The 27,719-nt window shown below is 33.8% G+C and overlaps 1 protein-coding gene across 1 annotated transcript in view; it reads left to right on the forward strand.

The window, feature by feature from the left end:
* The window catches only part of LOC145252555 (laminin subunit beta-2-like), a 392,333-nt gene extending 385,865 nt beyond the window's left edge, over positions 1-6,468 (forward strand). Inside the window, exons 28-30 of the mRNA XM_080112108.1 lie at positions 220-396; positions 4,762-4,918; positions 5,834-6,468. Coding sequence (XP_079968234.1) covers positions 220-396; positions 4,762-4,918; positions 5,834-5,976 — 477 coding nt within the window. The 3' untranslated portion in view covers positions 5,977-6,468. The remainder of the gene's footprint in view (positions 1-219; positions 397-4,761; positions 4,919-5,833) is intronic.
* Positions 6,469-27,719: the final 21,251 nt, after the last annotated feature.

Raw genomic sequence — 27,719 nt, forward strand, 5'->3', positions numbered from 1 at the left:
ATGCTGTAAAACAAAAACAACTAACCAAATCAACTTTTCACCCAAATTGACTTCTTACAAATCTGACATTTGGATCCTTACACTTCAGTTGTCTGGGGATGAACGGAATTTTAAAAAAACGGAAAAATTTAACTAAAATAGAAATTGTAATCAAATAAAACAAACCTTGTTGTCACTTGATCTCTTCAATGTTTATTTGTGTTTATTTAATTCTTTCAGATTGAGGATGTCATGTCAAATGCCGCCACGAATGCATCAAAATCATTAAAAATCATCAAATTGCTTAAAGATAGATTGAACAGTCTGGATCATAAGCGTTATTCAAGTCAAGACAAACTATCTACTGCTATGAAATTAACAGATCAAGCCATGAAGACAGCCACTGAGGCCGAGAAGGTATGACTTGATTTTTTTTTTTTTCCTTATGTAACATGCAAGGTTCGTCATAAGTAACCATATATTTTTTGTTTTTGTTTTATAACTTTGTTGATAAAGCATTTTTTTTTCACATATCATTTGAACACAGAAGGGATATATTTTTATAATATCGTTCAGCTTGAGAAACAAATCCAAGTTGCCATTGTTTATCAATTCTGAAGTATGCAGTTCAGTTCCTGAAGGGTTAGCAAAGTGTATTGAACTCTACAGAGAGCACACACAGCTTTAATAAATGCATTAATAAACATGTTTTGTGTTGCAAAAGACTAAAGTGTACTCTTTATAAATTTCTATTTCTTCCATGTTATCTTTATTGCATTGAAATAAAATTATATAATTGTTCATGCCGAACCATATATATATATATATATATACATATATATATAATTTTTGTGACTATTTTATGTATATACTTGTATATTATGAGTTAATATATATATTGTGCATATATTTTTCAGTATTTACTTCAGTGTTCAATGGAAATATACTTCATAGTATGAAATATATATCTATGCCAATAAGCTACAAAGAAATGTTAATGCTCCATTCCTGCTGGAAATCATCAAGTTAAATGTGTTGATTAGTTTTTTTGCTGTTGCTTTTATATAAAATTAGTATTTATTCTGGCTAACTAACCCATCGGATTCGTTGGAATTATTACTTCCTCTCAGGATACTCTTGGGGAGTGACAAATCACCTCTCAAATGAAGAGGTATCCGGCCTTTGTTTGAAAGGAGTTCAGCTGTTGGAAATTGCAAATAAGGCAAAGAGAGGGTACTACCTCGAATGTGATTGATTAATGTAAACACTAAGATATAAAAACAATTATGAACAATGCAGCTTGATAATTTCCTATTTAAATAGCTATGTATTTATTCGACAGATTTGACCACTTTGGGCTTTTCCTCTTGGGCATATTCAAGGACTAGTCCACTAAGCCAAGCCATGTATCATTTAACTTAAAGAAAAATTTAAACTTCCATTGCTCGAGTGCCATTGGAGCTGTGTGCCAAAGTTTGCTGCTCGATACCTGAAAAATTAGCAAATTGCATTGAGCACTATGGGGAGTGATGATGTTCGTCTATCACTTGCAAAGATGATCATGCAATTGTTCCGTTGCTTTGGAAATGAATTGTCAGTCAGATTTGATCTCTGAAGTATCTCTCGCATGTAGGATACCTGTGAAATGATTCTGTAGCAAACTTCTGTCTTCTAACAGTACGTTTCCTCTCGCATTCTTTAATGCATGCAAATTCAGCAATTGTAGCTGCTTTCTAGCTTGCAGTACATCAGAAACATTTGTCTTCTGCTATGTTTTCCCAGGAATCCGAATACAAGCTGAACAATTTGAGGGAGACCTTCAGGGTGTCATTGAATCTCTTATAGTTTCTTTTTTCATTTGGACAGCTCACTGTAAAAAAGCTGTTTTGGGAGTCTTGAATCGGATGTGCAGTATATATGACCTGTTCAACAAACCTGACCTTGTTGTTGCATGATGTGTACTGACGGGAGGTTTGCCAGAGTTAAAATCTGTCTGGTATCTCAGTTTTCATAAATCTACAGAGGTTCAGTTTCTTGGCATGTCTGGCATATATGATCTAAGTTTTTCAGGCATACATGAGGATGATAAAAATCACAGCTTGAAATTTGTAGCCGAATTCCTTAACGCCACACACAGTAGTTCAGTCATCCAAAGACAGCGCTAGCCTTGGCTATCTTGCAATGAACTTCATTGTCTATGTGTACTGCTCTTGATGGAGAACTGCCCAAGCAAATGAACTATATAGGGTACTCAGAACTTGAATAAGTGTTATTGCAAAAAAACTTAAGTCTTAGTTTCGATATTGAAATTGCATATGGCAGTTGTTCAGAACTTCTGAAATAAATTAAACTTAGGGAATATTTATTAATTGATGTCTAATTTCTATTAAAATCTAAAAAAAAATATTGGAGGCAGCTAAACTTTTACAAAAGTTTTACTTCTACCTCCTATTTGCATATATATATATATATATAGCCTATAGTGTGTATCCTTAAAATTAACAGCCGTTTTCATAATGATTGGTATATTAGTTTAGGAGTGAATCATATACATATACAGGTGTAAACATATAGACATGCTCATCACCTGAAACGTTTGTAATTCAGTTAATTTGATGGAGAAATTAATAAAAACTCGAAATCCATTGAGCAATGTTTGCACAGGTTCAAATCATGTTCCTAGCAGTGTGTTTTTATAATATAGACTACCCGTGACCTGTTGGGTCATATGTTATATTAGTTATGGAATTCATGTATGAGCGTGACACTTGTGACGTAAAGAAAATATTATTTTTTTTGACATAACAGAAACATTTCTATGAAAGTATATTAAAATGAAAAATCACGGATGGATCACTCAAACATGAAAAAAAAAATCCTCCCTATTTGTGTAAAGTTACCCATTTTTCTGAATAATCACTCAAAAATTGAAAATTAAACATGATCTTCCTATGAATCAAACGCTGACGAAAGTCATTTAGCAACAAAAATGCACATGAACCTACCGATGAGAAATAAAAGAATGAAAAACCCATATTGGAATCCTTCAACCAAGTTATAGAAATTTAAAATCTTAACAAAAAAAAATAATTAATAAAACCTGAAGCAAAAAAATAAAACCTAAATAAAATAAAACTAATATTGAAACAGATTAGTAAATGTGTTAACAAATTCACCATTCTCACACAACTATTTTGTATCTAGAAATGTAAACAAAAAATAAAAAAAGGAAGGAAGGAAAAGGGATGGCTAGAGAGTAGTAGTAGTCTTGGCTTTACTACAATTGTTCTCATGTTTGTCAACGGGTTAAAGTTGTTTAGTTGTAAGAAAATAGCGGCAGTATAGTTGTAATAAAGAATAGTTGCAAAACACCCCCATTCTTCCCATGTTAAATAATAATTTTGAAATAATCACGTTAATATTTCAATGCGCAGGTCAATCTGCAAAAGAAGCGATTTGTGTTTATTTGTTTACGTTGTTATGGGTTAATGTTTATGCGCGCATGCGCAACCGGATGTCGTAAACCAGAAAGTGGGTTACATCACTCGTTACAAGGTCATTTTAATTTTATAATTATATAGATAATAAAGAAATGCAAAATAATCAAATTACTGCAGTGACATGTACAACAAGCCTACATCCGCTTGTAACAGAGCATGCTATATGCAAATACCGAGCCGTGTGCCAAAAAATGTCACGGTAAGGAAAAAAAGACTTGAATCAATAAATTTAGGAATCAATTATTACGTTTCTGAATTTTTTAGATGAGGATTGGTTATTCGTGTTCTTCAGACTACTGTTCTTATCTTGAGTGTTATTTTGTCAATGTTTTGATTGATATAATCTTCAACCTTCTTCAGATGTATTTTGTCGAACTCGGGAATTTCGAACAGAACCCTTAATTTACTTCATGAGGGTAAGGTTACATCAACTGAAATGCTGTGCGAATAACACTCCAGATGAGAACAGTTGTCCGAATAAATAAAGTAATCTCTTAAATTTAAAAAAAATATTTTCTACTTGACTAAAAGTTAAAATTCAAACGTCACTATTTTGATAAAGATTCATAGATAATGTTTAATGTGTTCAAAAATGAACTATTAGAACGGATTTATTATTGCATTGTTTGATAAATTCAAAGAAAGTCGTTACTAAAATTTTAGAATAGTTTTCGTTAAATGCTGACGTATTTTTATTACGTCATGTGTATAGTATCTATGGAGACAAGTGTGTAGATATTCAGAATTCCAAAAATAATAATAGGAGAAATCAGTTAGCTGACAGCATGTGGTGATTCGGAAATCTTCCGAAGGAGAGATTGGAGTCTTGGAGTCAGATGAGAACAGATCCTGTTGAGAAGATAAACTGAGGATCAACATAAACAGCCCGTTTGATGGTCTTTTCTATGCTACAGGATGGTATCTCATGCACACACACACAGCTTGACTGAGTTATATCAACAACTGGTCTTGTGTTTTTTAAAAAAATTTTTCTTTAATTTTTCTTTAAAAATTTTTTTTTTTATCATAATATGACCATGATGGCAATCATCGGGCTTCATAGTTGTCTTCATCAAGTCATTATTCTGACTATGGTCAATAGGCATCATCTGTTTTTGTGATAATCATCCTATGTTCTTTTTAGCTCTTTTGATCAAGTGGCTTCATGCCTTGTCTTATGCGATTCTGTGAAACGAGGAAAACGTTCAAATGCTTGCGTTTTTGAATAATTGTTTGGAAATGATTCATTTGTTTAAATACTTTTATTTATTTATTCTTTTAGATTGCTCAAGATCTGGAAGCGAAATACAACAGAACATCTGGGATGCTTCGTAACAAGTACAATTCAACAATCGCCTCTAAAGAAAGGGCAAACCAGTTAAAGAAAAGGGCCAATGAGTTGGCAGTCAATACAACCAAATGGAACAGAGAGCTTGAACGTAAGTCTCACTTTTTTTTTTTTGTGTGATTTTCTAAAATGATCTTTTAACGTTCATCTAAACCTGTACTTGAATATATAAAGCAAATGTGCGAAACATACTCTACTCACTCCTATGAGATGTCTGTCTGTCCTTCTCCTGACCTTGTGGGATGTGTGCTATCCCTCCAGCTCTTTCCTGGGCCCCGTAGGGTGTCTGCCGTCCCTCCCTCCCTCTCCCGGGCCCCGTGGGGTGTCTGCCGTCCCTCCCTCCCTCTTCCGGCACCGTGGGGTGTCTGCCGTCCCTCTCCCGGGCCCCGTGGGGTGTCTGCAGTCCCTCCCTCCCTCTCCCGGGCCCCGTGGGGTGTCTGCCGTCCCTCCAGCCCTCTCCCGGGCCCCGTGGGGTGTCTGCCGTCCCTCCCTCCCTCTCCCGGGCCCCGTGGGGTGTCTGCCGTCCCTCCAGCCCTCTCCCGGGCCCCGTGGGGTGTCTGCCGTCCCTCCCTCCCTCTCCCGGGCCCCGTGGGGTGTCTGCCGTCCCTCCAACCCTCTCCTGGGCCCCGTGGGGTGTCTGCCGTCCCTCCAGCCCTCTCCCGGGCCCCGTGGGGTGTCTGCCGTCCCTCCAGCCCTCTCCCGGGCCCCGTGGGGTGTCTGCCGTCCCTCCAGCCCTCTCCCGGGCCCCGTGGGGTGTCTGCCGTCCCTCCAGCCCTCTCCCGGGCCCCGTGGGGTGTCTGCCGTCCCTCCAGCCCTCTCCCGGGCCCCGTGGGGTGTCTGCCGTCCCTCCAGCCCTCTCCCGGGCCCCGTGGGGTGTCTGCCATCCCTCCAGCTCTCTCCCGGGCCCCGTGGGGTGTCTGCCGCCCCTCCACCACTCATGTGGTGAATCCAAGCAAACTTATTTTTGTTTGTTCTCTTTTAATTTTTAATTTTTATTTTTCTCCAGGTGTTGTCGAGAATTTTAACAAACACACATCTGAGGTTGATAGTTTGACCATTGACCTTGAAGAATTACAGCGGCAGATGCAGATATACCTTGACGACATAAAAGCGAAGGCCAAGTTTTATGCAGATTGTCTACCAAGATAGGCTAAAAAAAAAAGTGCTGGGAGTGGAGCAAGGGGGAAGGGCTATAATGCCCGACTTCAAATGACCTCTGCCACACCCAGTTCACCCATGTCATCTTCCCCCTCCTCGTTTGTATGCATGCTGATTTCAATCTGATATTTGTCTAAAAAAAAAAAAAAAAAAACAATAAAAAAAGAAAACCCAAAACTTTTCAGCTCTAAAATTAATTTTCAGAATGTTCACGAATCTGTTGCTTGTAGCAATTGGCATTACCATTCTAAAAATCCAACAAAAAATTATTCTACTAACCGTATATTTTCTTGTGTATAATGTAATCCCCCATCTTCTCCCAGCCCCGTAGTAGAGCCATCTGTATGTATATTTTTTTTTTTTTTTTTTTTCCAAATTGTATCATATTTTCCATTAAAACCTCAATGTCATACATATACTTTTTTTTTCCTAAAATATATTTAATTTTTCATGTTAAAAGGAAATAAATAAACCGGATGTTTAGCCTTTGTGTTTCTTATTTTAGTTTAAAAAAAAAAAAAAAAAATTGTGAACAATAGTCGAGCCTCGGTCATAGCACAAATATTTTCCAGCTCTTACGTTTCTGAATTTTTTTTTTTTTTTTTTTTTTTTTTAGATTAGGATTGATTCTTCATATTTGGATTTTTCATACTATTGTTCTCATCTTCAGTGTTATTTTTCACAACGTTTCGGCTGATGTATCCTCCGGTCTTCTTCAGGTGTATCTTGTTGAACTTGTGAATCTTTCTGTCAAACATGGGAATCTACACAGAACTTTGAGCGGAACCCTTTATTTATATTTTTGTTTTTAAATTTCAGTCTTACAACTTAGCACTGTATGTCACTATTTATTTCTACGTGTTATTACTGACTGAGCTTTTTGTATAAGCAATATCGCCTGAAGAGGTTACTAGTAACTGGCTGACCGAAACTTGCTCATGAATGTGTAGTGACATATTAATGCTTATGTAAAACAAATAAAAAATATATCTTGCCTTACTTCGGTATTGAGCACTCTTGTATTAAACTCCTTAAAATTTTATTGGTTATTTTACCTCTGGAAAATATTAACCTGGAGTTATATATATATTGTTGATTTAATTTTATTAGCGATTCTGTGGTGTTTGTTATGCTTGCCTGAGCGTTTGAGGGAGTTACCTGCCCTTTGTTTATATCTACGTTTATATTATTATAAATAATAGATAAAAATATGTAGTAACAAATAGTGAATATAAAATATGTGTAATAATAAACAGGGATATTCAGTGATAAGTTGTAAGATCGTACATCTAACAGCAAAAATAGGACGATCCATGCAATTGCAGTTAGGTTTTAAGATATGCCATATTTAAAAAAAAAAAAAAATTTTTTTTTGTTATACATAATTAACACTAATATTGTTGGATACGTTATTTGTTATTATTGGTTTGGTATATTTTATGCTCCGCCCATAGGATCTTATGGCATGAATAAATTAAAATGCTTTTTTTTTTTCATTAAAGATGAAAAGTTAAATTTTACAATTTTGATGAAAAATAGAAATATTTTATTTTCCGATCAGAATAATAATGATGAAAAAAAACAAAAAACAACTTGAAACAAAATATTGTAGCCATGCATGTTGGTAATAATCAAGACACAGTGCGATTGTTAACAAAAAGTGTATTTGTAAAACTGTTACAGAAGTACACTTCATGGTTCTGGAGCCATAACTGCCACAAATTGCTACCCAATCACATGTTAGATGGTACTATATTTGTAGTCTCTAGGTAAGTCCATTATTTCTGAAATAGGTATATTAGCTTACTTCAGAACAATGGATATTATAAATTTTTTTTTTTTATAAAATAATTTAAGAGTAAAAATTCTTTTTATCAATTCTTGTCGAAAGATTGTATGAAACATGAGATGCAAATAATGGGTAAAACACGATAAACAAGATAGCAACATTTATTTGAATTTATCGTTTAACTATCTAAATTATTTTTTTAATACTAAGCTTTTTTGTAATACAGCACATACATTCAAAAAATATTTAAAAAAAATTTTTGAATGCAGAAAAAAAAATATAGCCGACAGGATAATATAACCAATAACTGGAAAATCTTTTCTTTTGAAAGCAACTTCATCGAACTCCTACAATGTTTTTATTACAGTAGTTTCTCCGAATTATTAATGGACATATTTAGAAAGTATAAACTTTACCGAAACACATGAATTTATGAAAAATTAATTTTTTACATCTAAGATTCTTGCAGTCCTTATGAATATGAGGGAATCCAAGAAGAATAAGATTCTGTGAATGGAGACTTATCAGGATAATAAAGCTCAACATGTAAGGAAAAAAAATCGACAATACAAAAATGTTATACTAATGCATATAGATTTAATCATTTCAATAGGAGTAAGGGATATAAATGCTCTTTATACTTAGGTATTTCAAAGTTTAATGCTTCTCATCAGAGGATTAACAAAATGTAAATGCAATGCCTAGTAACAGGCACATTAAGAAAGAAATATCAGAATATCTTAGATAGAGGGTAAATAGTATAGAGGTAGAGGGAGGAAAAGGTGGGGAGCTATTGCAATAAAGGTGGTATAAACCAAACTGGGATTATCATATATTGGATATAATTCCAGTTTGGTTTATACCAACTTCATTGCAATAGCTCCCCAGCCTTTCCTCCCTCCACCTCTATATTATTTACCCTCTAAGATACCCCAATATTTCTTTTTTAAAGTGCCTATCACTAGGCATCTCATATCTTATTTATTAACTAGTACCTCCTCTCTGCTTCTGATGAGAAGCATTAGGCTTCGAAATACCTAGGTGTAAAGAGCATTTGTATCCCTTATCCCTATTGATGTAATCTCCTTATTGAATGGATGCTTTATTTATATGCACGAGTATAAATTTTTGGATTGCACTTTTTTTTCTCTTTTTTACATATACATATATATGACTACTTCATTTAATCACATAAAATTATATTTTCGTGGATTAATTTATATGTAAATTTTCAGTTTTTACTCCAGTGTTCAATACATAGGTACAGCTAGGTAGTAAGTTATGAAAATATACATGGCAATTAAGCTACATAGAATATTCCGCGTTTCATCCTTGTGAGAATTCGTGAGACTTATATCTTCATAACTTACTATATATATATATATATATATATATATATGTATATATATATATACTAGCATTTCAGCCCGGCGTTGCTCGGGTGTTTGGAGATGTATGTTGAGCAAAAAAAAAAAAAAAAAGCTGTCCATTTTTTTTAAACTTTGACCCCTTAACATTTATTGTTTTGGACTCAAATCAAGTTATTAAGTTAGATCCATGTCCAAGGAACCTATATCTAAAATTTCAAGTGCGTAGACCCAAAATTGTCGGAGGAGTTGGGTAGAGTTCTCAAAGGTTAAATCGTTGAACTTTGAGCCCTTAACAGCCAAATTTCTGGTCGAAAACCGATTACAAAGATTTTCCCAAATCCATACCATAGGGAAATGTACACACACACACACACACATATAGATATATATAAAATCATAAGCATGGTTTGTAAAAACATAAGAAAAATCGTGCCAGTTATTTTTATGCCATTGCTACATTTATTGCCATGACAACTTTCTGAAACTGTTTTAGTGTTTGTGTTCAACCAATGTTCTTCGGTTTCTTTTTCTTTTTATTTTCCAAAAGAAAATGTCGAAAAAAGAATATGTAAACGAAAAAGTCCAGGAAGCAAACTAGGGTGTGCACAAGGCAATTCCTGTAACAGGCCTAGCAGTTCTGCAACTAATGTCCATGACCGAAAGTGGGAATGTGCAAACCTGAAAAATAATGTTAAACTTGAGACTCCTTGGCCATTTGGTTAGAAGCCAAGTGTAGTACCTTTTTCTTTCACCCATTTCTGTCTAGCTGAACATGCATGCATACAACTCGCCTTTATATAATAGATTCCTCTAGAAATGAGTCGCTATTTTCCTTTTCAAACTAGTAAATAATAACACTGAAAAACCGACCCCCCCCCCCCCCCCAACGAAACCCAGCTTAGTTTACCCCAGAGAATGAATAATCCTTTTAGAAATTTTAGACATTTATCCGGGGAAATGCTATTCATGAATATACCAACTTTGTGGGTGTTTATTTTGTACTTTTTGATTTTTGCTGAACATATAAAAGCACACAACTGCTATCTATTTAATAGATTACTATTATCGATATAGAAACAGATGTGCCAATAATTAATAAATAAATAAATGAAATTAGGTCTCAACATGTACCCACAGTCGTAATTTTTAGTTGCACGGCTACAAGGCCTGATATAGTTATTTCCTCTGTGCATGGCCATTTTTATAATTAATTTGTGTATTAAATAAGTTTTTTCTTTTTCTTTCTAAAGTACTTCAACTTTATTTTTTATTTTTTTTTATTGATCTAAGTTAAAAACAAAATAGCAAAGTGTTTTTTGTTGGTCATTTAAAAACAGACTTTGCCAGCAGTTTAATCTCCCTGACTTTGCTGAAATAAAACAAAAACAAAACCCAAATAAAAATAACTTTTGACATTATTACCCATTACCACTCTATTTTATTTTTACCCCTTAATGTGATCAGCTTGTATTTCTCTTTGTCATTGTTTAAAGAGATCAGGACACAGTGATTATATGTGCATTAAATTAAAGTTTTTGGGATAGGGATGTTGTTAAATTTAACAACAAAAAAGAAAAAAAAAAAAACACTTTTTGGTCTCATCGAAATGAATGATGGGAGATTAATGCAATCGAATACTTGTAACACACACACACACACACACACACACACACACACACACACACACACACACACACACATATAACAACAGAAATTTATCCTAGTTTTATATACAGTATGCTTGTCTTTTTTAAACATTTGTAATGTCAACTGTACAAAGATAATATTTTGGGGTTTTGTTTACATTTTATATATTTTATTTTGCTTCCATCTAATTTTTTTTTTTAAATATCTTATTTTCTACAGTAAAAAAAAAAAGTCAAAAAATGATTTATGAGAAAACTTATGCTAACAAATTTAAATAAAAGTTTAATAAAATGTTTTTGTTTTTATTTTGTATCTGTCTCATGTGTATCTCTAAGAAATATTTTCTTTCTCTTTTTCACTTTTTTCTCTATTTTCCTTTTTTTCTTTTCTAATTTTTTTCTTTTCTAATTTTATTCTTTTCCCTTTTCTGCCTTTTTATTTTTACTTTTCTTTTCTTTCTCCTTTTATTTTTTGTTCTTTTTTCTATTTCGTTTTTTTTTTTCTATTTTCTTGTAAAGAGATTAGCATCAATACATGTAAAAAAGAAATTTTTCCTTTTCACGCATTTTCTCCTAATTTGCATGTGCATATTTTTTCATTACTGCTGCCAATTATTAAAGGGAGAAAAATGCAGCATGTGCTCAGGAGAGAAGCAAAGTGGACATCGAAGAAAATGGACATGTAATGTCGAGGACGAATGGTTTGGCAAGCGGTCGGGTGCAGAAAAGTGAATGGGTGTGATGGACGATGGCGAAATATTTTAAAATGGCGTCAAAACAAACGATAATATTTTTGTTTGCTCCTTTTTTTTTTATTCTCCTTTTTTCTATTGCCTTTTTCTTTTTCCCTGTTTTTTTTTTTTCGTTTTCTGTCCAGTCTTTTTCCCCCGTTTTCTGTCCTGTTATTTTTCCCCCCACCGTTTTCTGTCCTGTTATTTTTCCCCCCACCGTTTTCTGTCCTGTTATTCCCCCCCCCACCGTTTTCTGTCCTGTTATTTTTTCCCCCACCGTTTTCTGTCCTGTTATTTTTTCCCCCACCGTTTTCTGTCCTGTTATTTTTTCCCCCACCGTTTTCTGTCCTGTTATTTTTTCCCCCACCGTTTTCTGTCCTGTTATTTTTTCCCCCACCGTTTTCTGTCCTGTTATTTTTTCCCCCACCGTTTTCTGTCCTGTTATTTTTTCCCCCACCGTTTTCTGTCCTGTTATTTTTTCCCCCACCGTTTTCTGTCCTGTTATTTTTTCCCCCACCGTTTTCTGTCCTGTTATTTTTTCCCCCACCGTTTTCTGTCCTGTTATTTTTTCCCCCACCGTTTTCTGTCCTGTTATTTTTTCCCCCACCGTTTTCTGTCTCCCCCCCCCCGTTTTCTGTCTCCCCCCCCGTTTTCTGTCTCCCCCCCGTTTTCTGTCTCCCCCCCGTTTTCTGTCTCCCCCCCGTTTTCTGTCTTTTTCCCCCCCGTTTTCTGTCTTTTTCCCCCCCCGTTTTCTGTCTTTTTTTTCCCCCGTTTTCTGTCTTTTTTTTCCCCCCGTTTTCTGTCTTTTTTCCCCCCGTTTTCTGTCTTTTTTCCCCCCGTTTTCTGTCTTTTTTCCCCCCTTTTGTCTTTTTTTCCCCCCTTTTGTCTTTTTTTCCCCCCTTTTGTCTTTTTTTCCCCTTTTGTCTTTTTTTCCCCTTTTGTCTTTTTTTTCCCCTTTTGTCTCTTTTCCCCCTTTTGTCTTTTTTCCCCCTTTTGTCTTTTTTCCCCCTTTTGTCTTTTTTCCCCCTTTTGTCTTTTTTCCCCCTTTTGTCTTTTTTCCCCCTTTTGTCTTTTTTCCCCCTTTTGTCTTTTTTCCCCCTTTTGTCTTTTTTCCCTCTTTTGTCTTTATTCCCTCTTTTGTCTTTTTTCCCTCTTTTGTCTTTTTTCCCCCTTTTGTCTTTTTTCCCCCTTTTGTCTTTTTTCCCCCTTTTGTCTTTTTTCCCTCTTTTGTCTTTTTTCCCCCTTTTGTCTTTTTCCCCCCTTTTGTCTTTTTTCCCCCCTTTTGTCTTTTTTCCCCCCTTTTGTCTTTTTTCCCCCCTTTTGTCTTTTTTCCCCCCTTTTGTCTTTTTTCCCCCCCTTTTGTCTTTTTTCCCCCCTTTTGTCTTTTTTCCCCCCTTTTGTCTTTTTTCCCCCCTTTTGTCTTTTTTCCCCCCTTTTGTCTTTTTTCCCCCCTTTTGTCTTTTTTCCCCCCTTTTGTCTTTTTTCCCCCCTTTTGTCTTTTTTTCCCCCCCTTTTGTCTTTTTTTCCCCCCCTTTTGTCTTTTTTTCCCCCCCTTTTGTCTTTTTTTCCCCCCCTTTTGTCTTTTTTTCCCCCCCTTTTGTCTTTTTTTCCCCCCCTTTTGTCTTTTTTTCCCCCCCTTTTGTCTTTTTTTCCCCCCCTTTTGTCTTTTTTTCCCCCCCTTTTGTCTTTTTTTCCCCCCCTTTTGTCTTTTTTTCCCCCCCTTTTGTCTTTTTTTCCCCCCCTTTTGTCTTTTTTTCCCCCCCTTTTGTCTTTTTTTCCCCCCCTTTTGTCTTTTTTTCCCCCCCTTTTGTCTTTTTTTCCCCCCCTTTTGTCTTTTTTTCCCCCCCTTTTGTCTTTTTTTCCCCCCCTTTTGTCTTTTTTTCCCCCCCTTTTGTCTTTTTTTCCCCCCCTTTTGTCTTTTTTTCCCCCCCTTTTGTCTTTTTTTCCCCCCCTTTTGTCTTTTTTTCCCCCCCTTTTGTCTTTTTTTCCCCCCCTTTTGTCTTTTTTTCCCCCCCTTTTGTCTTTTTTCCCCCCCTTTTGTCTTTTTTCCCCCCCCTTTTCTCCTCTATCTTTTCTCATCTTTATTCTTTTGCTCTTTCTGCTATTTAAAAGGAACCTGCCCCTCTTTATTTTGTACTTTAGTACTTTCATTCCATAAATCATGTTTCTGACAGAGGGAGAAGTATTGCTGCTGTTTTTGCATTGACTGTTGTTTTCAGCGTGTGCTCTAACCCTCACCTACAATTCATTACTCACATTCTACCCTTATCTTTAACAATTACTTTCTCTTAAAAAAAAAAAAAAAAGCGATATTATTTATATGGTTACGAGGTGACTTGAGAAACTTTCAGAACAGAAAATAGGGGGAGCACCAGCCTAGTAATTCTCACTTGGTGAAATTAGTTGATGTGGTTTCTAGGCAGTTTGAGAAGCTGGCGGTGAATGCTGACGGCCATATTGAATTCTAAAACTTTTATTCTATACACATTTTTTTTTTATTCAGTTCTTGTCATAATTAGATTTCGGCAGCAAAATATGGACACTTAATAATGGGGAGTTAATTTTCAATCACACACACACACACACACACACACACACACACACACACACGATTGTTGAATTCTTATTAATTTTTTTATTAGCAATTACTAATTTCTTTCTTTTTCACTCCCTGAGCGTTTATTATAAGAAAGGAATTATTTGCCCTTTGTTTGCACTTTTTTCCGCCTACATTTTTAAGACATGTTACTTATTTATTTTATTAATTTTTTTTTTGTTTTAAATATTATTTAGTAATAATTATTACGTGCATACTGATGAAGAGTGAACTCTGAAACCTGCATGTATATAGATGACTTACTTTTATGCACATAATAATTATATGTCACTAGGTGACCACCAGGCGTTATCTGGTATTAACAAAACGCTTAAACATGATATTTTAATTTATGCAGATTGCATTTGTATTATTATAGAATCAATCCTCTATTGATTATTATATATTGCGAGGAATAATTTTCCTGGTGGACTAATTCGCAAAAACAAATAAAAAAAAAAAAAAAATTAAAAAAAATGATAATGTCATTTATTAAATTCCGCCTGTGTTTGTTTACACTATCACGTCAGCTAATATTTGGGTTTGACGATCTTAAACAGTCTTTCTTCTCTTATAGATAATAAAGAAAATTTTTTACAGGGGAATATTTTACGTTACACCGGCCAAGGGAAATAATAAAATTGAGAAAAAAAAGACTATTTTAGGATTATATTTTTTTCGATTTTAGATACTTATCGGATGAATTTCTGTATGAAACATATCTAAGAACACTGCCAGACACATAAATTATCTTTGTGTGAAACTTGCAAAAGATAGGCTCAGCTGTTTCAGATCATATGAGGAAGGAACTCTCTCTCTCTCTCACACAAAAAGTGACTTTTCTATAATAGATACATCTAGGGAAACCTCCATTGAGACGATACTAACTTGTTTAGTAGTTTTTGTCTTTTAGCTGGACATGCTAACATACACACACACATATATACTCACAGACAACTGCTCTTTATATATATATATATATGGTGGAATGATAAAAATGTTGCCCTAAAGAAATCACCACTACAGCTTTATTTTAAAACTTTTATTGAAAAAATCAAAAACTTTATGTAGTAGAGCTGACATCTATTCAATGTAGCCGTCTTTAGCCCCAATCACTGCCTTGATATGAGTTCAGAACTAGAAGTGCATGCCTTTTCCACAAGCACTGGGGTAGGGGGGGGGAAAGCTTTGCGAATGCTCTAGAGCTATAAAATGTTGTGATCAGTAAAAGAAAAACTTTCCGGAAATAAGTCAATATTTGTGTAACTATCCTTATTACCATATCTTTTAAAGATATATATATATATATATATATATATATATATATATATACACTAGCAGTTCAGCCCGGCTAAGCTTGGGCCCTATGTACTGTTCATAACTTGTCCTATGTGTGAATACACTTTATGCAAGATTTCAAATGTTTAGACCAAAATTTGTCCGAGTAATTTCGTAGAGACTGCAGAGGTCCAAATTGTTTTACTTTGACCCCTTAACATTATTTTGATCTCAAATCAAAATACAAAGTTTTACCCATGTTCAAGTTTCCTACATCTAAAATTTCAAGTTTTTTAGACCCAAAATTGGTGGAGTTTTCAAAGGTAAAATCGTTGAACTTTGACTCATTGACAGCCAAATTTCTGGGCGGAAACTGATTAAAAAGCTTTTCCCAAATCTTAATACTCCTTATGTCAAATCTCGACTCTCTGGACCGAAAATTGAGTTATTTGGTAGGGAAATGTACACACACATTTTCACATATATATATATACAGGGTGACCCTCCCCCCCCCAAAAAAAAAAACGGGCCCCAACTAATTAGGCCCCGTTTCTTAGTGCTTTATCCCAATAAAATGAAACTTTGGTCATAACTAGTTTATTATATTCAAAATATCACATCAAAGCACAAGGGTCTTTGCCCCTTTTTTTCTCTGTTCTACAGCATATATAGACATTAGAAATATGGCCGAATTTAGCTTTTGTTTTTTTGGGTCACCCTATATATATATATATATATATATATATATATATAATAAAAATTATAATTAAATTTACCAAAATGATCCAAGATGGTAAAATTACAGTATATTATAAATATTAAAGAATTAATATTTATAAAATTATCTCCGCCATATATATATATATATATATATGATAGTGTTGGAAAGATTAATCGGAAAAATCATAACTTTTTGGTGTATCAGAAAAAGTTTTGCCTATGTTTCAATATCAAAAATGATTCTTTTGATTTGGATTTAAAGCAAAAATCTTCCACTGCTGGTAGTAATAAAATGATGAATATTTATCGATTTTTACACTACTAGTAAAAGTAAAATCGATAGATCATCCTCCGCCAGAGTATTATGTAACAAATGAAGATATGATTAAAACCTACACGAATACAAAGTGTTGATGTGTAGAAATGTGTATTTAGTTTTTTATTGTCTTATAAAAACTACAAATATGTATAAAACCTACGTAAGTTAGTAGTCTGATCATAGTGAATTTATGTGGCATCTGCATTTTTTTCTTTAGTAGAATAATTGATCCTATTTTATTAACAAGAACCCAAGTTTTCCCAGCTGGGCAGACTTTAGTCCTTGTACCGGAAAAATATCCAGTAAATAAAATGTTGTTTAGTAAATCGTTATTTTTTTTTTTTGCATTTTCTTTGCATTTCCATACACCAAACATAGATATAAATATCACTAAAACATCCACTGGGTCATAAGCTTCATTTCAGTACTTTACTTGTCTGGGTGGATTGCCTGTAGGCTGAGATAAACCGCGTTACACCCACAGACAGGAAAATTTATAAAATATAGAGATAAAATAATGAATTAAAAAAAGCAAAAAAATAAAACAAAACCCACACATTGCTCATAAATAACTATTTAATTTTTGAATAACAAAGAACAGATAGAAATCCAAATATAGTTTTGCATTGTATTGTTTAATTTGCTTAAAGAAATATATTTTTTATGTATTTTATTTTTAATTTTTGGAATTGTTTGAGATGAGGTTTCATAATTTGTGTATTCAATTTTTTTTGCGGACTGATATCCTCATCTTCGTAGTTATGGTTAACCATGACAGGATAGCAATGCTGAGTCTCTTAACTGTATCCTCAGTAATTACCGCCTTCCATAGTTGTTGTTATATCACGTTTTGGCCAACTAATCCTCTGGCCTTCTTGGGTAGGATTGAGACTATCTTCAATGTTCACCTGAAACAGTAGAGATCCACTGCATCACGTTTCCAGGTGAGTATTATCTGGAGATAGCGGTTTTAATCCTACTCAAGCAGGCCAGAGGATTAGTTGGCCAAAAAAGCGTAGTGAGACCAGTTATGAAAGGCAGTCATTTCTGGGGACTCAATATTCATATGCCGTCACGGTTAATCACCTGAAGAAAGCCAAAGGATGAGTTGGCCAAAAAGCGTAGTGAGACAAGTTATGAAAGGCAGTCATTTCTGGGGACTCAATATTCATATGCCGTCACGGTTAATCACCTGAAGAAAGCCAAAGGATGAGTTGGCCAAAAAGCGTAGTGAGACAAGTTATGAAAGGCAGTCATTTCTGGGGACTCAATATTCATATGCCGTCACGGTTAATCACCTGAAGAAAGCCAAAGGATGAGTTGGCCAAAATGTGGCGAAACAACCGCTATGAAGATAAGAATAATAGTAAAAAAAAAAAAATAAATAAATACAAATATATTTTTTGTTGTAATAAACCAATGTTAGCGACTAAATGGTTCTTAAAGGCTACTGCAATTTCATTGGTTCAGCATTTGGACACCTTTTTTGGAGTCTTATGTAAACTATTCAGAAAATTCCGATGATAACATTGTCCTTATTCCACATAAATAGCAATTTAATGAATATTAATGTACAACATTATTAATTTAGGAGATCGAAATAGAAAATGTTACACTAAATTAAAAAGGAACTGAAAGGAAGTTATCAGCTATGCTTTCTCACCAGAACTTAGAAATTCTAATTGTTGGCGGAATTATTTTATTCCAAGATGTTTCATTAAACTTATGGACAATCTAAAATGCAATTGGCCTTTATTAGAAGAGCCAACAAAAGGGAAAAATAAGTATCTTTTCTATATACTTGTATTTTTTTTTATATGGTAGTCACCATTTATCAAGGCCCGGAAGCCACTCGGGCATAAAGGTTATTGCGTGTACAAAAATCAGTGGGAGATTCAATGCCTCTATCCACTGCATCACGCTTCCAGGTGAGTATTATCTGAAGATAGCGGTTTCAATCCTACTCAAGCAGGCCAGATGATTAGTTTGCCAAAAAACATGGTGAGACAACAGTTATGAAAGGCAGTAATTTTAATATTGTATAAGTATTTTGTGTTAAATAAAAGTATTGTAAATTCTCTATATTAACATTGTTGTCATTGCCGACAATAAACATGGAGCATTTGTTTACTGTTTTTAAGAATATGTTCTTCAATGTTTTGACAAGCTTCTGGGCTTGACCTTTACTCCTGATCTAAAATGGAATACGCACATCAAATCCGTTGCCAAGGTCGCTGGCAAAATGATGGGTTTCTACCATCGATCCAGTAGCTATCTACCTGCTGTTGTAATTCTCTACCTATATAAGAACCAGGTACGTCCAAGGATGGAGTATTGCTGTCACATCTGGGCAAGAGCTGCTAGGAAGACTTATCCTGCCTTGACAGAGTTCAGAATAGACTTTGTAGCCTAGTGGGGGATGCCCTTTTCTCTTCCCTGCAACCTCTTTCTCACAGAAGAGACGCTGCGAGCCTGTTTTATCGTCATTTTCATAAGTGCTCGTCTGAGCTCTAATCTATGATCCACCCCCTTGCCAAACATTCACGAGAAACGCTCGTTTGGCTCTAAACACTATCAATAATTTCCTCCACTCTATATCTGTGCCTAAATCTAAACGTGGATTTCATGAGCAAAGCTTTTTTCTAAGAACTGCACACTTATGGAACTTCTGTTTACCTGCTTTCCAGCTTACTACAATATGGTCATCTTCAAGTCTGATGTAAACAAGTTCTTGAACCGTTCCCCTTAATTAATCACATTTACCAAATTTACACTTCTAACAATTACTATGATATTGTCCTTTTAACCACTGTACAGTCTTTAACCCTTATCCTCGAATGTCCTCTAGGCCTTGATAAGTGGTAATTCCTTTGTAAAAAAAAAAAGATCGGAAATCTAATGGACATTTGTATGAAGTCTAATGTTTTACCTTTATTTTTCAATTAGTATTTCATAGTGATAAAACATGATGATTGTTTGCTGTTCGTTTCGTTTGAATAAAACTATATTCAGCACGTAAATACATTTAAATATTAAGTGATAAAAATGAAAGGCATCTATTTTTATGTAAAAAAAAAAAAAGTGACTGACACCTTGTTGTTTGTTGTTGAACTGTGTTTGAAAAAGACATTCCAGCAATCTGGTTTAGGTGTGTGGCAACCAATCAAATTGCCCAGAGTTTAATAATGCCAGCGTAAGAGAGCCTTCGGTATTTAAACATGGCAGGTGTAATGGGCAAGTACGAAATGAAAATGATGCAATTATGAAGCTAATGTAAAAATACCTGTTTTTTTTCTGGGTGCCTGACATATTTTAATGAAGGTGAAATCAGCCCCAACGTTCGCAAAGTATGACTATTTTCAGAAGTATTATGGGAATTTACAATATTGAATAAGATCGACTGATAATACCAGGAAAACATGCAGCAAATGTTGGCAGGTAGTGTGACCATATTGAATTTACAAGATATGCGGCATCTGTGTTTTTATTATGTTTTTTTTTTCTATAGGGGAAAAATTAACTTCTTTGAAGTATAGACATATACTCATGCTTAACTTTATATTAATATATTCTGATAAAGAATCGGACCAAGATCACAGTGTAGTATCTGTTCTGATGTTACACTCACCTTTTCTGTCCTTGATCAGTGAAGGAGAAATTCTTACTGAGGCAATTTTTATTTTTGTTTCTATCCAGAGTGCCTCTTTTTGGGGAGATGGATTTTCCCCACATGAAAATCCGACCTTGTGTCTAACTCTGCCCTCGTGGGGAGGCAAGTAATTAGGAACAATCTTTATCAATATTAATTGATGTGTTTTTTTTTTTGCAAACAATTGATGCAATAACTTTGATTTTGCAGTAAAAATGAGAGGCAAGAGTTCTTTTCCTATTTTTCCCCTTAGTTCAGGAGTCGAAAACTTTATTTTAAGTAATTGCACGCCGTTCTACAGCTAAAATGTAATTATTTTTGAATTACAGTCTCGGGATGTACACAAAAACTTTTTTGATCTATTAATGGTAAAACTAAGCAAAAAAAAAAAAAATAAATAAAAAAATAAGAAAGAATAAATAAAAAAAGGATAAAATAATAAAATAAAAAGGATAAAAAAAAAATAAATAAATAATGGGTAGGTGATCAGTTAGAGACGGTGTCTAGATAGAAAACGCTGGTTCTCAACATTGGTTTGTCACCAGGAAGCACATCTGACCTATAAAAATCTTGGCACTAGTGCAAAGTTTTTGTTTTCATTTTTGAAGATTTCCACTTGGAACGGGGGGGGGGGGGACAATACAAGAAGTTCTTAAAATCATTGGTGCTTATTCAAATTGGCTCTTATGGTGGCGATAAAAAGTAAAGAAAATGGAGGTCTGCATGATTTATGTAATCGTTACACAAATAAGATGTCATATTCAAAAAATTACGTAATTTGATCAAGTAGATTTTTTTATTCAAGAAAATCAAAATTTACCACTGAACGTGAGAATTTCGTCGACCATGATGGAATCCGATGAAATAAATAAGCAACAACTCAAATCGAAGTTAAGAGGTAAAAAATTAGCCTTACGATCAATCCAGTTTAGTAGTAAAATCGCTAAAAATCGTAAATTTTGATTTTTCTTAGTTAAAAAAAAATACTTGATCGATTTACATAATTTTTGGAATATGACATCTTCGTTCTGTAACGAGTACGTAAATCAGTTTTCTGTGTTTTTTTTCTTTTTTTTTTTTAACTTTTAATTGCTGCCATAATTGCTGATTTGAATAAGCACCCGTTAATCAAATAATTTCTCTGAAAATGTCAGTTTCTTATCAAAAAGTTAAATTAAAGCAAAATAAAACATTATCTTAACGCTTTTTTTTTTAACATAGGCATCACCAATTATCAAGGCCAAGAGGCCACTCGAGGATAAGGGTTAAAGAGTGTACAGCAGAAGTTGGACAATATACTAACAGTTAGTAATGAAGATTCGGTAAATTTGTTAACTTATATGGAACGGATCATCAAAAACTTGTTTACGTTAGACTTGAAGACAACCATATTGTAGTCAGCTGGAAAGAAGAAAAACGAAAGACAATTCCATAGGCGTGCAGTTCTAAGAAAGAAGCTTTGTTCATGGAATCTACGTTTAGGTTTAGGCACAGATAAAGAGTGGGGGAAACTAGTGATAGTGTTTTCTACTAGACTGGTGTTTCTTGTGAAAGTTTGGCGAGAGGGACCATAGAATGGAGCTCAGCCGAGCACCTGCCATGAAAATAACGATAAAGCAGAGACAAACTCGCAACATCTCTTCTGTGAGAAAGTTGCAGGGAAGAGAAATGGGCATCCCCCATTAAGCCATGAAGTCTATTTTGAACTCTATCAAGGCAGATAAGTCCTTTCTAGCAGCTCCTGCCCATCCTTGGACGTACCTGGCTCTTATATAGATAGAGAATTGCATCAGCAGTGAGATATTTACTGGATCAATAGAAGGATCCCACCATTTTTCCAGTGGCCTTGGCAACAGATTTAATGTATGTGTTCCATTTAAGATTAGGAGTAAAGGTCAAACCCAGAAGCTTGTCAAAATATGAGGCCTCCCCAAGACGAGAGGCATTCATTTCAATTGATGCCAGATGGGGATCAGAGCGTTGATGATGTAAAGATAAAAGCTTGGTTTTAGATGCATTAAAAGTAACCAGCCACCTCTTTCCCCATTGTACCACTTGCTCAAGATCAGAGGAGAGAGAATCAGAACGCTTAATGAATTAAATGCATTTTTTTTAGGTTTTATAAAATTTTCGAAATTTCGAAAAGACATTTTCAAGTATTTTTCTGAAACGAATGAAAGCCTTCATTATATGAAAAGAATCGAACTTTTCTTTTGTAAAAAAAAAAAAAAAAAAAAAAAAAAAAAGTTATAATTTAAAAAGTTTTAAAGTTGGAAAGTGTGACATTTTTTTTTTAAATTGTCTCCTTTGTTCAGAGTGGAAGACTTCAAAAAAAAAAAAAAAAGTTATAACTAAAATACACCAGTGCCAAAATTTTGTCAGAAACTTGGAAAAAGGTGAGTTTGTAAGTAAATTTTTAAAAGCCATTCAACACATACTTGCGTGTAAAACGGACGTTACACCAGATATGATGATGTCCGTTTATACGCGCGCACACACACACACACACACACACACACACACACACAAGTATTAACGTTCGTGTACAACTCCCTTACAGCCCAAACCGCTGGACCGATCATAACTTAACCTGGCATGATGATGATCTCTCATCTAGGAATGGTGCACACCATTTTTTAAAGATTAAGGTCAAGATCAAGATCATAGCTTATGCGCATATACTCTCCTACAGCTCACACCACTAGGACAATCATGACCAAGCCTGACATGATGATGGTTTCCGACCTAGGGATGGTGCACACTATTTTTCAATGTCAAGGTCAAATGTTAAAGTCGAGGTTTTGTTGTATGGTCGGGTACCCGTGCGTGCGCACAGCAAAGTCCTCGCGGGTATCTTTGCTAGTGTAGTTATAAGATGTCAGAAAAGTAGCTTAAAATCAGCCAGTATTGTACCTATTTACTATGCCTCCCCACGGGACAGAGTTAGACACCAAGGTCGTTTATTGTAATAAGGATAATGGGGCGCTTTTCCGGGATTTGGTCTTTATCTAAGGGAGATAACTAGCATTTATGCATGAAATGTTATTTCGTTGTAGGTGATCTAGGACGCTGAAATGATCGATAGAAAAAAAAAAAAACAAAACAAATTTCTTCCGTTTTGGTTGGACGCTGAAAAGGAAGATTCTTATTTTGTCATGATGAAACTACTTTTTTTTCTTTCTAATTTCAAAATATTTTATTTTTTAATTATTTCTCCGTCATTAACTGAGGAGGACCGAACAAATGCAATACTTTTTGCAAAAGAGACAAAAAAGTAAATGAATCGAAATTTTTAACTGTAACATATTTCATTGTAATTAAGCATTTTTCATATTAAAAGAATTAAATTTTTTTTTTATCAACTCCAGAAAACGATTCATTACAAACTAACAGACGTAACACTTTTTTTTTTAATGAAAAACAACAAAAAACTTATCTTTCTAAATTATAAAATATTTCATTTTAATTATTTTTTATATTACGAAAATAAAATTCAAGAATTGCCTTTATTTTTAATTTTCTTTATTAAAAACGTTCAAAGTTTATTTATTTTTTTTTTTAAGTAGGTAAACATTTCTCATTGGCTAATCGAAAAACAACGTCATCATTTGCTGGTCGAAAGATAAACTTTATAATTTTTACAAAGATCTTCAGTACTGGTACAGTTTAATCAAGACATTAAAAAATGAAAATATCGAAAAAAGGTTATATTGTACGTATCCGTTTTGGACTGAAAATTTCCGAAAAAAAAAAAAAAAAAATCACTTAATTTGATAGAGTAGTTTTTTTTTTTTTTTTTTTTTTTAAATTATTATTATTATTATTATTATTATTATTATTATTATTTACAGCGGAAAAACACGTTTTTATGACAGCACGTTGAAGTTAGAGGACTTTGATTTTTTTGAACTCGTCACGGGGAGATAACTCAGTTTAAAGCGCCGACACTCCCTCCCCATCTTTAATACTAGCTTTTCTTCCTAAAAATTGGACTCTTTGCTCAGTATCATAACAAAATGTTTTTTCGCTGTAAAAACAAAAACTACTTGATGAAATTAAGAGAAATATAAACTTTTTTTTCTCTCGATATTTTCATTTTTTAATGTCTTGATTAAACTGTACAAATACCAAATCTTCCTTTTCAGTGTCTTGAAAAACGAATTTGTCAGTATATATTAGATTTCTGGAATATAAGTAAGTTTTTACGTATATAAATAAGAAACATTGTTCTACTTCAACGTCCTAAATCGTTGTAATCTATCGGCAACAAAATAACATTATTTCCTTAGTAAATGGTAGTTATCTGTCTTAAAGACCCAATCCCAAAAATAAGCGCCGGTAATGGGTTCAGCGCTGTTTTACAATTTGTCATTGTTCTGAGGAAGACAACTCTTTTACTTTAACAGGTGCTTCTGCAGTTTAATTAACCGTTTTTCCGTAAGTAACGCGCCGACATTAACCGACCAGAAGAATCATTTGTGAATTTTTAAACGGTTCTTCTACTCGGTTAATGTCGGCGCGTTACTTACGGAAAAACGGTTAATTAAACTGCAGAAGCACATGTTAAAACTATGCAAGTTTTATAATTGAATACTCCCTAAAAACAGAACGAAAAACATAAAATTATGTTTTTGTAAAACGCTCGTGAAAACTTACTGACATTATTAACGTCCTAAATTATGAGATGAAAAAAAAAAAAAAAAAAAAATGAACGAATCTGTTAGTAAAAGAGCTGTCTCCCTCGGAACAATGACAAATTGTAAAACAACAGCGTTCTTTTTTGCTATTGCAGCGAAATTCCAAAATTGAAATTGAATTTCAAGTGAAACCAATGGTATCTATTGTATTTTCATGTCACAGTAATGAACTAGGTGTGTCAGAAACTTCGTGAAAAATATTGAATAATTCGACCCCCTGTCTTTCCAAGCTTATAAATACTCGAAAAATGTAATTCAAACCCTAATTTTTTTTTCAATTAAAGGAGCAAGGACCAAGGTTTTATTAAAAAAAAAAAAAACAACCAAAAAACAACGTGATTAAAAAGAAAAAAAAAAAGGTTTTAAACTTCGGACTTTACAGGTAAATTTCTAAAAAAAAAACTGATTTTTTTGTTTTAAATTTGAATATATTATTTACTGATCTTTTATCTTCAGTTTGTGATATATAAAATTTTGGTGAGTAAATTAATTATTTACTTTTTAATAGACATTTCAAAATGGGGGGGGGCGTGAATTTATTCGACCCCCTGTCTGTCCAAGCTTACTCGAAAAATGTAATTCAAACCCTATTTTCTTTTAATTAAAGGAGCAAGGACCAAGGTTTCATTTAAGAAAAAAAAAAAAAAAAAAAAAAAAAAAAAAAACAAAAAATAAAAAACGAAATAAAAAAAAACAAAAACAAACAAACAACGTGGTTTTAAAAAAAAGGTTTTAAACTTCGGACTTTACAAAAATTCAAAATGGGGGGGGGCGTGAATAAAAAAAAAACGTTTGTCTAAAATATTATATTCGGTTTATTGGAAAGAGCATAAAATTTCACATTGATCTTGAAAATATCGTAAAAATAGAACCAATAGAAAAATTTTGATAGATTTTTAAAGTTTAAAAATTGAAAAATACTGAACTCGTAAAATTCAATTAATTTCATTACTGTTTTTTTTTTTTTTTAATAAAAAATAATATTTCTATTACTTTTTATACAACTTTAATAGTTTATTTTGGAAGTATAATCCATAAAGAAAATAAACAACCCACTTTTAAAAGAGAAATTACGAGTTTTTTAATATTTTATTTGCAGTTTTGTGTTAGGCGTATCAAAAATTCCTACAAAACTTCTGATACACCTAGTAATGAACGTATTAAAAAATTACAGAAAACGGTGAGACAGAAAATTACTTATTAAAGAAAATAGTTTTCGAAGAAATGAGCAATTTTAGCTTTAAAGAGCTATTTTATTAGCAGGGGAGATCACTCATTTTTGAAAACTCCAAAACTTCATGGTCGAAATCATTTTCTTTTTTTTTTGTTGAATAATGAAATACGTGTTTTATGCAATATAAAACTAATTATAACATGACAATTAGGTAGATAACATTGCTTATTGCTTAAATTGATTAAAAAAAAAAAGTAAACAGTTATCATTTTTTTTTTTTTTTAATGAAAACACCATTTTTCTACAATAACAGAAATACCGAGTAATGTTATAAGTTGTTTCCCTTGCATTAGTCAGTTAAAGTTATCTCCCTTTGTTGTAGCCAACCTTCCCCCAAAAAAGTCACATGAGGGATAGAAAATACCTTTAAATCACAACAACGGTTGCATCCAGATATTATAAATACATAACTAATAAAAGCACGACTTGAACAGCATGTGTATTGTCTTAATTTCTGACTAGAACATTTGTTTCTGTATATTACTGAAAGCAAGTTTAATTGCCTGCTTGACCTGCAAAAACCGCAAGTTCAATTTCTGGGAGCAACACTTCATTTATTTATCTATTTTAGCACTAATAATTTTCACATCGTCAACAATTATGGAAAGAGTATTAAAAAGTATTATTTTCTGTGAAAAACAATTACAATTTTTATTTCTTGCGGAAAACTAAATTTACAATATTTATTTACTGTGGAAAAAATTAATTTTCCAACTTTTATTTCTTTTTACAATATCAAAATATTTATTTCCCGTGGGGGGGGGAAATTTTTACAATTGACTTTTATTTCTTACAAACTGTACGTATCCGGCGTTTCCCGGGATACACTGAAAGCATTTTAGTTTTAAATTTTTACTTGTTAAACCTCATGCATCAAAAGAAATGAAAATCCGACATTATACAGTCCAGTCACTACTTTTTGGTATCTTACAAGTCCTTCACAGGTAACATGAACGGGAACAAATACATTGAAGACATTGTTAAGCTGCCGCAAAAACGTGGCCTCTCTCTCTACCGTGTTAAAGAATTACTCACAACTGAGAGCATTCTATATCTCTACAAAGCCACCATTCGCCAATGCATGAAGTATTGCTGCCACATCTGACTTGGTGCATCTAGAAATAGTCTCCTCCTCTTGGACAAGATTAAAAAATGAGTCTCCAACCTCATAGATCTTGCACCATCAATCAAGCTCCAATCCCCGTCTCATCGCCACAATGTTTCATTCATGTGCCTGTTTTCTAAGTATTTTAATGAACTGTGCTCTGACGAACTCGTAGCACTTTGTACCCGTAAAGTAGCAAAATCCCATCCCTTCACTGTTGTAGAGGACTAGGATATATAAATCCCAATCCCGTTACAAAGAAAATAATGAAACGAATGAAATGAAGAAAACAAAAACTCAATTGCTCGATAAGATAAACGTGTCGTTTACTGTTGAAAGAATGAATGTTTTAGGTGTAACACGTGTTCATGTCCGCGCGGGTGTAACCATCATCTGTTGCGGGACTGGTAGTATAGAAGGAAAAAGGAAATGTGTGTTCATCTCACGTTCGGGTCACTATCGTTTGTTCGCGCGTGGGAAGAGGAGTGAGTAATGTAGTGGAAATTGAAATGATAGTCCCGTGTGTACACAAAGACAAAGATAGAGGATTGACATCAGTTAAACTGCGCGGCATGTTAGCAGTCAGCTACGCGAAGGTAT

Source organism: Euprymna scolopes, chromosome 29, assembly GCF_053919585.1.
Source record: "Euprymna scolopes isolate OS-2025 chromosome 29, ASM5391958v1, whole genome shotgun sequence".
Lineage (NCBI taxonomy): Eukaryota > Metazoa > Mollusca > Cephalopoda > Sepiida > Sepiolidae > Euprymna > Euprymna scolopes.